This window comes from Mugil cephalus, chromosome 12 (assembly GCF_022458985.1).
Source record: "Mugil cephalus isolate CIBA_MC_2020 chromosome 12, CIBA_Mcephalus_1.1, whole genome shotgun sequence".
Taxonomy (NCBI): domain Eukaryota; kingdom Metazoa; phylum Chordata; class Actinopteri; order Mugiliformes; family Mugilidae; genus Mugil; species Mugil cephalus.
This window is the reverse complement of record NC_061781.1, coordinates 6,283,810-6,295,643: the sequence shown is the minus strand read 5'-3', so window position 1 is coordinate 6,295,643 and position 11,834 is coordinate 6,283,810. Positions and strand designations below refer to the sequence as shown.

General features: G+C 40.3%; 1 protein-coding gene across 1 annotated transcript; it reads left to right on the top strand.

The window, feature by feature from the left end:
* Window positions 1-4,370: 4,370 nt before the first annotated feature.
* cxcr2 (chemokine (C-X-C motif) receptor 2) lies at window positions 4,371-8,362 on the top strand. The gene is made up of 2 exons (XM_047601200.1): window positions 4,371-4,806; window positions 5,661-8,362. Exons 1-2 carry the CDS (start codon window positions 4,732-4,734, stop codon window positions 6,726-6,728), a joined length of 1,143 nt encoding a protein of 380 aa, XP_047457156.1. The 5' UTR covers window positions 4,371-4,731; the 3' UTR covers window positions 6,729-8,362.
* The last annotated feature ends 3,472 nt before the right edge of the window (window positions 8,363-11,834 follow it).

The following is an 11,834-nucleotide window of genomic DNA, read 5'->3' as shown; positions in this document are numbered from 1 at the left end:
AAAGGCATTGAATAAAGGAAACGGGACTTGTAGAATTTCTTGAAACCTTCGATGCCTTTTGGATTACCATGACTCAGATAACTGAGAACCTTCACAGACATATTGCACTTACGTTTTCTTAAGGCAGTACATACTGTATGTGTACACCAATTTAATCAAGTAGGCCTGTTGTATTTTATTTCCAAGTTCATATGCAGACAGTCGAAAGCTCAGGCGGAGTTCACTTTTTGGCAAATAGGTCACGTTTTTAGAGGCTCAGGCACCATGAGCCTTTCTTAGCCACTTAAAACACACAGATCTGCCACTGTTTCAAGGGGGAAAACACACCACTAGTGTGTGGGTTGGCATAGCAAACCCCTTCCTTCTTTTTCCTATGTGAGCTACCAGGCAAGCTATTTTAGACCTGACCAGGGCCGTTGAAACCAGCCTAAATGGCACGGTGGTTGACCCTGATTAATACGTGCTTTTGGAATACGTACAGTATGCTGTTGGACAAGTCTGTGAATCATGCCATGTGCAATAAAAGAAAAAAAAAAACAGAAATCTGTCTTGAGGCCTCTGGCTCTTTGTGTATCTGTCCGGATTCAGTGATAAAGCTGATGTCATCAGTAATGACAGTTTGTCCTGTTATTCCAAACTTATATAATTATAGTTTAACTACTTGTCCCGAACTACAAAGTTGAATAAACAAAAAAGAGAAAAGAATATCTTAGTGAGTCAGAGTCCTTACATACGTCCATGTATTTGGTCAGTAAATAAATTCCAATTCATGATCGCTGGTTCATATTGTATTACAAGAGTTCATAGGAAAAGAATAACCCCTTTCAACAGGAAGCAGTGCATTGTTAACACACATATTTTCTTTTGTTTTCCCGCCTTTTTGAAGCTATTCTATGCTTCACAAACTTTAAAGCAGCATTGTGTATCTTTTGTCTATCTGTCTATTTGGGCCCTCCCTGGAACCAAGTATGCTCTTAAATTTCCAACACTGTTTGAGTGGACACGAACAGAACAACACAACGCTGAACTTGCCGTACCTGGATGAGCTGACAACAAATACAAAACCATGGAACAGGTTGTGTGAACTGACAAACCAGGTGTACAACCCTTCTGCAGCAACTGCACTGCGCTCGGGTCAGAGTCAGACAGACACACGTCACTTCTACATAGTTTGGTATCTTTTTACACACTTTCCACGACTTTAATGAATAAATTCAGCAAGAGCTGCTATACTTTCTAGTACTTTATCTTACGAGTGCAACAAGAACTTTACTCTGCAACTGTTTGTGAAGCACAGTTTCTGGTCTGTAAAATAACACTCTTAAGACATTTCTTTACCTTCACGTCACATACCATTAAAAACAAAACCCTTTGTAACAGAATTTCTTCAGTACTGCCCCATTGAAAACAGCAGGCAGCACAGATAAAAACGGGAGTTGTCACTGTCTCAACAATGACAGCATTTAAATACAATAAGGTGTGTACACTTGCTTCTGTTTTCCAGACCAACTTGACCCCTGTTTAAACAGAAAGGACCTTTCAGTGGTGTGTCCACAAACTGATCTCCAGCCATTAGGCAGACAAAAACCAGAGCAAACAGAGCCGGATGGGTAGATGGGAGGATGGGCGGGCCCATTTCAAACTGACAGCTCATAATGCAAATGGGCTGCCTTGTGTGCTGGATCTCCGTTTCTCGAAGTGTATATCAAGCTATTAAAATAGCAAAGCTCACAATAAGAGCTTATATGGATGCCAGAGGGAACGGAAGTGGATTAGAGTTCCCAAATCACCGCAGATATTAGCCTGGCAACCCTATCACAGACAAATACGTAAAATGAATAATGTGCACCTGCTCTTCAGAAATATCCTAGGAATTCCAACGAGCTCCAGGGAAACAATCAAATAATAAAGTGGCCAGTGTACAGCAGCCTTATGCCCAACCAAGCTTTGCAAGTACTTCATTGGCTCAAGTGTATGTGAATGTATGTCATTTGTTATTAACTTTTTTTTTCTTATTATTTTTTAAAATCTCACACATTATTAAAAGTTTCTCAATGCCCCTGAAAGGTTTTTGGTCTCAACCAAAAGTTGTTCCATGAGGACTGCTGGGGTTTTGACCGCTTCAGCTTCAGTAGTCGATAATTGTGGATTTCACATTTGCAAGACTAACATCAACTTGTTTCCAGTGCAGGGAGGCGCCGGGTCAAATTCATCCTCCTATTTATACATTTGGTCAAAGAAAAGTGATGGGAAACAAGCCAAGGCTTTCTGCTCTGAGCTTGACGTGAAAGGAAAATAGCTGCCTTGTAAAACAAGTCTATTCCTCAGGCCAACCTCAACCAGATGAATATTTGAATCAACACATTGGTATAATTGTATACCTAATAAACTGGTAACGGAGTGTATTCTGATCCTGCTTACAGTTCTGCCTATATTGGGTTAGGGTAATATTGTCAATGTCTATGAGCTGGAGTTCTCTTAAAATAAAGGCCTCCCTGTTTATTACCTCGTGATGTAGCTCACAAACAGCTCAATACATACTTAAATAATGTACCATATAGTATGGATAATCAGCATAATGTGTAGTCTGTTTGTTTCCAAGGATTTATAAGACAGGCCTCGTTTTCTAAGCTGTCGCGTGTCAAGGTCAGCGTTAAGAACAGAAAAAATTATCACACCGCAAATTTTAACCGTTTTATCACTGAGAGCAGTATATGGTTTTCCTGGACTGGTTTTCCTGCAGAAACAATCCATATGAACTTGTTGGATTATCTTTGTTGGGGAACTTACTGGTAGAGGTTGACCTGCTTTCTTAAAGCACAAGGAATGGCCGGGGGGGTGAGATTTCCTTCTCGGGCCAATCCTTCAAGCTAGAATCTGCTGATTAGAACAGCATGTGGTCCAGCAGATAGAAAAAGACTACAGTCTTTAAAAGGACAGAGCGGGGTTATATTTGGAAACCTTTCTGTTCAGTAGGCGTTGAGAGCAGGTAGTATGGTGGGCCTGGTGGTCTAGGGTCACCAGGGTGCTGGGATGAGAACACTCAGAATAACAACTGTGGTGGGAGGTGCCTACTAGTTACCCTGTTTAACATTTTTGCTCTCTCCTCCAACTTTCCTTAATTCTGATTCTGACTTTATTACAGGTTCATCTTCAATGCTTACGAGTTCACACATATTCATTTATAAAAATGGTTCGAGTATAAGCTCCAATGACTTGTACCAGTTACCAGTTGTAGTTACACCTTAAACTTGCAGCGTCATCATCATCTATGCAAAAGCTCTCCAGGAGTTCCTGGAAAAAGTGGTTACATCAACAGATTAAATATTTGTCTTCATCAGCGCATACTAGCTCATAATAATATGGTTATGGTGTTGCTGGGTGGAGGACTGGGCAGGATTGAAGAGGTCAAAACATGGTAACTTGACTTTTAGTCCCACGTGTTGGTCATGCTCAAAGCCACACTGTAACTCAATGGTTTTTTAATATCTGTAACTTTTATCACACACACTTTCAGTTCGTCTCAAGCCCTGTGTCAGAATGGGTGAAGAAATCACCAGTGTTATTTTCTCAGACTTGAAGAAGCTCCTTTTAGAGCCACAGAAGAAATAGGCTGAGCACTGCTCCTCCGCTAAACTACTTTCATGTCTAAAGTGACATGGCAAAATTTTGTATTTCCTAGGTGCATACTCCTACAACAATTTTGTTTAACTCTGATTTCAGGAGGTCCCACAACAGAACTACACTGAACAGAGGTTGTGTCTGCCCCCAAGTGGACAAACACTCAATATGATAGCTATCCTTAAAATATTCTGCCATTCAAACATACTTACAACTTCTCTCTTTTTCTTTCTCAACTTGATAACTTTTTTCACACAAACAGCACTGGGGGAGGCATGTTTTGTCAGGTTAAAAAAAAAAGAGAAAAAACCCCCAAAAAACAGTTCCTGTTATTGTAGCAGTGCAGAGTACAGGATACTATTCCTGTCAGTCAAGTTGGAAACATAGCAACATGGCCAATTATAAGTAAAGTGTTAACATACAATAACTAGTACAGCAGACTATACATTACACTACTGTCTTTCTGCATTACACATTCATTAATCCTAGAAACAATGGTGTCGATTCCACTTTTTTCAGAGGTATACAGCTACACGTGTGTAAGAAAATAATGAATTACATACAATCAAAGTATAAAAGGAAAACAAATATGCAAGTACGTTAAAAAATGTCCAACAGATGATGAAGATCAGTATACGTTTAGCTCATGGATGGCTCCTCTGTTCTCCAGTCCACTAAATATCTAAATAGTATCTCTACAGTAGTGTAGAGCAACACTCTCTTTCTGTATGTCTCGTCCTTGAGGTTGCTTGAGCTTACTCTGATAACTCTGGTGCTTGTGACTAATCTGATGACTCTAAATGTGATTTCTTTATTTCTTTTCATACAGTGCATTTTGCACCGTGCTAAGGGAGAACATTCAACTCACTCACTTCAACATCCACCTGTGTGATCAAACATTGAGATACAGTTGAGACAACATGCTGTCAAGTCTTATTTATGTAGATTGACAAAGAAAGATAATGTCTGTGGTTTGCCAACTTCCCTCCTCACACAATCACTAATACTGCATCTACTCTGCACACATTACACAAGGACTTCAAGAACGTCGAAGTAAAGACAGCGTGTGGCTTTTATATTCTTCAGGCAGTGCCGATCAAGAAAGGCGAGATGAAGCTACAGCTCTTCATATTTAGCGTTCTGAAGTATTTGGTGATGACCAGTCAGGCAGAAGAAGAAAATCAGGTAAACTATGAATTTCTTGAATTTTCATATTTGTTGCAAATGTGAGCAACTATAAAATGACCTATAGATTTTTGTATGTTAGATTAAGAGAGTAGATTATGTTTGTGAACACTGTTTTTCACATTAAATCCAAACTATTCAAGCTGTTTTTAGTCATTTTAGTTTACGCCAGTCATGTGAAATGACTCACTCGCGTTCCTTATAAGGGTGAAAAGATAAACCTGACCACATTAACTGCTATTAACACCTGCAGAATAACCAGCAACTCACATACAAGGCGAGTGAATATTAAGAAGATGCTGATGATTGTAGTTTACCATGAGATAATGTTTAGGCTTTAACATCTTACACACACAGTGGTGTCTTGGTTAGCACTGATGCCTCACAGCAAGAAGGTTGCATGTTCTCCTTGTGTCTGCATGGGTTCCCTTCAGGTACCTCTCACCATCCACGGACATGCTGATTAGGTTAATAGTAGATTCTAGATAGTAGATTCTGGCCATAGTGTGATTGGTTGTCTGTCTCTCTGTGTTAGCCTCGTGACAGTCCAGGGAGGTTTCTAATAGGTGGATTTTCTCCGCTTTCCACTTTATGGCAAGATGCATAAAATCAGATGCAGGATTATACTATATATAACAGACATACAGGGTACAGTGTCTTTTTAGATTTAGACCTGTTGAACGCAAAGAAGGCTGTGTTTCCTAAATGTCAGGCATTTCTAGCAGCTCATGGGTTTGTGTTTAAGTACATTTTATTTTGATACTGTTGAGCTGGACTGTTTCTGTCACCATTTTATTTTGTCATTTAGGCGTATCAGGCTACCAACAAATTGTAATGATTTTGCTTTTATTTAGGTGACGACCACAGAGGAATTTGATTTCAACGAGTTATTCTCCAGTGGCAGTACATTTGAAGATGCCTCATCCATTCCATGCGATGTAAAGCCGCCTGCATTGAATAGTACAGGCTTGATGGTCGCCTACATGATTGTGTTTGTTTTTGGCATCATAGGCAACAGCATAGTTGTCTGTGTGGTTTGCCATATGAAGAAACGCAAAGTCAGCACAGATATCTACTTGATGAACCTGGCAATAGCAGACCTCCTCTTCTGTCTTACTCTCCCCTTCTCAGCTGTCGATGTCCACTTTGGTTGGATCTTTGGTGACTTCCTGTGCAAAGTTCTCTCAGGCTTTCAGGAGGCATCAGTATACAGTGGTGTCTTCCTGCTGGCTTGCATCAGTGTGGACCGTTACTTTGCCATTGTGAGAGCTACACGTCTCCTGTCCACCCGTCACCTGTTGGTCAAAGGAGTTTGCACTGTTGTGTGGCTGGTGGCTGGATTGCTGTCCATACCTGTGGTAATTAAGAAGGAGAGTATGTATGCTGAAGACCTGGACCAGTTAATATGCTATGAAAACCTGACTGGTGAAAGCGGTAACCACTGGAAAGTCAGCATCCGCATAATGCGGCATACCTTGGGCTTTTTCCTGCCTCTCTTGGTGATGGCTGTCTGCTACGGCTGGACTGCAATGGCCTTGTTTCACATACGTAATCAGCAAAAACACAAGGCCATGCGTGTCATCCTGGCAGTGGTGTTAGCATTCATTGTGTGCTGGCTTCCTTATAATATTACTGTCCTGATTGACTCGCTCATAAGAGGAGGGTCGCTCAAAGTGGACTCATGTGATTCTCGAAACAGAGTCGAAGTGATTAGAAACGTGACAGAAGTGTTAGCCTTCATGCACTGTGCCGTGAACCCAATTCTGTACGCCTTCATTGGGCAGAAGTTCCGCAACCAGCTGCTCGACACTCTCTACAAACAAGGCCTCATCAGCAAGAGGCTCCATATTGCTTACAGGACGTCAGAGGTCAACAGTTTAGGCAGCATGAGATCACGCAACACTTCTGCATCTACAATGTAAAGAACCTTGATGATATTTAAAACCCGCAGTTCATTGAGTAGCCACTTGAGGCTGACTCCAAGGAAGCAAATTCCCATAGACCCCCCATGTTAAAAATCCCAACTTTACAGTATTATTAATCATTTTTACAGCCTGGAACAGAAAAACGATTTTGGTCTCAATAGTTTATTTCAATATTCATGACTACCGTACAGGGGGTGAATTTTTTTCTAACTAATTTTTTATTAGCATAATTAAGTGAATTTTCGCTTTGAGCCTGAGCTGCTTTAACTCCACCCCATCACGACCCCTATGTCCACATTTGGAGTATCTGAGTGTGGGCTTCGTCCACTTGGAGCTGGGTTTGCCCATAGTATATAAAGTCAATGGTTCAGTCCCAAGGACGCCACTTGGGAAACAAGCCCAGCTGCCTCTGTTTCAGCTTTGTTTTAGACATACTGTAACCTGGATGACAGAGAATCTTCACAGACAGCCTCCAGGTGCATCAATATTGGCTGTATCACAAGCCAAAATAGTCTTTTATTACGCACACTTAATTTGGAATAACCTTAAAATCTGAAAATTTAGGACACAAAATTAATTATTATTTAATGGAAAAAGGCTTCACTTTGCTCAAAGATAGTAAGTAAATAAGTAATCTCTAACAACCACTCAACCAGATTGAATGAGCAGAGGGTTAGCGGTTTGATCCCCGGCACATGGACAGTATGCTCTTGACCAACACATTGAATCCAAAGATGCTGCTGGTACTCTGCCCTGATTTATATGCGCGCTTGTGAACAAATGGGTAGATGTGTCACTGTGACTTGGATGCCATTAGGGAGAAAAGAGCTATATAAATAAAAGATCATTTAAAACAATAAACACCATCTTTGTTTTCGAGCTTTTCCACGAATACGCATTATCAAAAAAAGGGAGTTCCCCGTATGAAGTAGGATTGACTCATTTAAGTCGTGTTATTAACAAATTCGTGTGAACAGGTGCAGTTAATATCTTTTTACTGTTGTAGATTTGAATAAGCTTGTGGGTGTTTGTGTCAAGAAAGCCTTTTATGTCATATCTTTGCATGCGCTCCTTTTATATGAAAAGCAAGCCTGCGGTTTTTGTTTTTGTTTCTGTCATGGAAAAAGAAAACCCTGTTCACAATCAGACTTAAAAATCTTTTGAACAGGAAGAAGTGATGAAATGGTGTTCCTGCTGTGCACCCCTAAACAACTTTCATTTAGCCAAGAGTTCTGTAGAAAATGCTCGTACAGGAAGCAAACCAAACATAGCCACAACTATAATCTGAAAATCCTTTAAGCTCTTCATTATCCAGCTACATGTTTCTTGCATTGTTAATCAAATACATAGTATTTTTGCTATTACCTGAATGTGTACGTAGACTAGATGATGCTTGATATGCTTGATATGAAGTATGCATGTGCACTTGAGCTGCACTTAGATATGTTAGGAGGTTAAGTGACTGGTGTAAATGAGAAGAGGGGAAATGTGACTTCATGAGAAACTGTGCAACAGCCATTCTTGCAAAACAAAACAAAAAAATTTCAATGTAAAACCATGTCCTGGTAAATGAACTTTCATTGTATTCTTGTACTGTTTATAGTATCAAATAAAAGTAAATCCACATGGAATTGTTTGACTTATTTCCAATATCCCAGTGCTCATAGTAATTATATGTTGGTTCTGCAGCGTGTGTAATGCAACAATATAAGTAGTGTACTCTTTTACGAGAAATTATCTTAAAATGTAATAAAAGCGGAAGGATTACTCAGCTATTGTGTGACCTGGGGTCAGTTTTAGAATCAGAAATTTCTGTTGACTGTGGAAAACATAAAATGGCCAAAAGTACATATAATTTCCACTGGGTCTTCACTAGGGTCATGGGGATTGCTGGAGCCTATCCCAGCTGTCGTCGGGCGAGAGGCGGTGTACACCCTGGAGAGGTTGCCAGCCTATTGCAGGGCTAACACCGGGACATACAACCATTCCCACTCACACCTAGGGTCAATTTAGAGTCACCAATCAGCCTAACAAGCATGTCTTTGGAAGTGGGAAGAACCATTCAGTATGCAAGATTGTTTGTGTATGACATTCATTTGTTGCGCAATTCAACACAGACGCACACAGCTGATGTTTCTCATCAACATTTTTCCACGCACGCACACACGACAATTTCACTGAAACGCTAATTAAACGCTGTCTCACTCAAAGTTTAGTGATGTGAGTTTGTTGCCCGTCTTGTTTGGTGTGACTGTAGTCGAGAAGCATTCCCTCTAAATTAAAGAAATGAACACTACAAACAGAAAAGCTAAATTAACAAAATAGTCAAACATATTTGTTTTTTAAAAAAAGTGTCAGTCATGTCTGTGAGATGACAAATATATGAAATAGATCAGAAGTAACTAATCCTTCAAATACTGGAGATGACTACCTCAAATGCAAACTGGCCAGGTGGGCGTACGAAGAGACACTTTCCTGTCGTGCACATTTGAAGTCTGAGATGACTTTCAGTTTATCTCAGCAAACTGCTCCAGAAGTTTGCTTCATACTTGGCCAAGAAAAGGAGAAATAAATAGAGGAAGTACTGTATTTAGTAATCACATTTTGCTCTGTTATGATGAGTTCATGTTGAATTTATAATTATGTGATTAGGTTAATCTTCGAAACAAGTGCAAAGCAGTAGAGAGGTTGACAGTTTAGACTATATGCTCATTTACATCAACATGAGTTACGTGGAACTTCTGCCAGAAGATAGAAGCCTTTTCTTTCAGATTATTCTGTCTCTGACTGAAGTTGCAAGGTGAGAAAAACAAGCACCATGTGCACACCTACACTTGGTTGTGGTGTAAAACACACCACTGAACCATGAGCAAACACTGTGTTTACAAGGCTACTACGTCAGTCAGTCCATTGGAAAAGAGAAGAGGTTCCATATTTAAAGTCACTATTTACTCTGTGTTTGGAGTCAGTCGAATACCTGGATATTTTTATCCTGACGACACACATTTGAAACCGACTTTTATATCGTGTACTGGCACACCCTCTGCAAATTTATTTATAGTTTGACCGATAAGAATTTGAATCTATACATTAAGTAACACAGGCAGGGAGTGAACAGGGTCCACTATTACTGCAAAGATGCATCCGCTTACATAGACGGCTTATGCTCTCATCTAACTTTAATTGCTACATCTGCCCTTATAATTATACCCAGTGGCATATTGAAAAGAGCAGGGTAGATAGAGCATGGCCCCATTTGGTTCCTCTGGAGAGACCACAGAAACCACAGATACCATAGTTATTTCAGGACTCTTGAACTAATCTGGACTGGTTTTGAACAACTACCTTCATGTTTTTGGTTAGAGTTCAGTACAGTACAACTGTGAAGCATTTTTGTTCTATTCTGTGAGACTGCGGACATTCCTCTCCCTGTCCTGTTTCTCCAGTGAATGTCAAAGTTTTAAGGGCCTTCAGTGACCACTGAATGAAAGCAGGTCTGAACTACTTAACTCTTACAGTCTCAGATATCCACATTCATGGATGCAACTTCTATGTACAATTTTGAAATGTTCAAGCACATTTGAGACACGGTACGCTTTTAATTGCAAGGCAGACATTAAACGGTTTTAACACCTGTCAAATTGTGGTCTGAATGGTGAGAAGGTGAGAGTGAAAGCCCCCTGTCACCCTACTTCCTTGTGATCAACTTGTCTCCATTTTCCTACACCATTTGTGCTGATTTGTTTTCCAAAATGTCTGTGGACAACTTGGGAAACAACCCAAATATCTCACTATACAGTATGTCACACATACTTGTGGGCTACACACTACATGTATGCTTCTCATTTTGACCATCTGTGACCTTCAAAATATAACTAGTTGAATAGAACAACTGCAGCTAACCAATGTCCATTCAATTTGCCGGTCAAACTGCAAAATGAAAACTGGGCTTATCATTCATTTCTCTTTCTGACTTTCGGTTTAACCTCAGTTTTTTTTTTGAAAATCTGAAACCAGTCATTACATCATACTGATTTGTTTTTAAATATAATGAAAACTGTGTTTAAACTGAAGCAGTATGCAACAGACATTTTGATATTGAATCTTTTTCATCCAGGCATCAAGGCATCCTGGGTGACAATGTGGCAAAGACCGACTTTCCTACATGGACTTCCAGGATGTGTTTATGAACTTTATCAAACCCAAAATGCAAGAGTGAGCACAGCGTGTTAAAGTCAATAAAAGTGAGTTAACGAAAACCTCAGCAGGGAGGTAAGTCCAAAATAAAAATCCATAAATTCAAAAGGCAAAATGCACCGTGGAAACTCCTGGAAACTCCAGGAGCAAGGAACAAAAAACACAAAACATCTGTAAGGGCACAGACCAAAATGTGTGGAACTATCTGGCACTGAAGGGAAGCCATGCCAGCCTTTAAAAGAGAGCTGACTGGTGATTGGCCACAGCTGGGTCAGGTGCTCCCACCATTTTCCTGCACAGGTGAGTCTAATGAGAGTGAGTGAGGGAGAAAGAGAACCAAAACAAGGCACTAGATGCACAGGAAACTCACAACCAGTGGTGTACAAAGACAATGTGGCCTTATTTTCAGATCCGAGACTGTATGAATGCATTATTTGTCATGTCAAAGCATGAAATACAGAATAGAGGGACTATGACAAAAGCATTACTTGCCCAGTGTATTAATGGACAGTCTACCGCAGCTCCAGCTCATATTCTTGGCAAACTCTCCCCCAGCTCTTATCCATGGTTGGAGTCATCCAGCTTAAGGCATTTTGACCCAGCATCTTCTATGTTTGTCAGTTTTGCTGTGATGTTGAACAAAACCCTGAGCAGGGCAATGGAGCTGATAGGGAAAACGGCACGTCTCTTACCTTAGATCCTAAACCGAGGTCCAATTTTCTAATCTTCTTCTAAAAGCATCGGCAGCCTGACTGAGAAAGGCTCCGTCACAGGATGTGCGGGATGGAAAGCTTACTAAAGCTAAGAATAAACTGGCTGCTCTCACTTGAGAAAGCTGGGAATGTGCTGCGGTGATGGTCAGCTCTCTGAGCAGAAACCAGAAGTGCTGCTTTTGGCATTAAATAA

Coding starts and splice junctions, on each gene's coding strand:
- cxcr2 (XM_047601200.1), top strand. CDS start 4,732: ATGAAGCTACAGCTCTTCATATTTAGCGTTCTGAAGTATTTGGTGATG. Junction 4,807..5,660: donor AGGCAGAAGAAGAAAATCAG/GTAAACTATGAA, acceptor GCTTTTATTTAG/GTGACGACCACAGAGGAATT.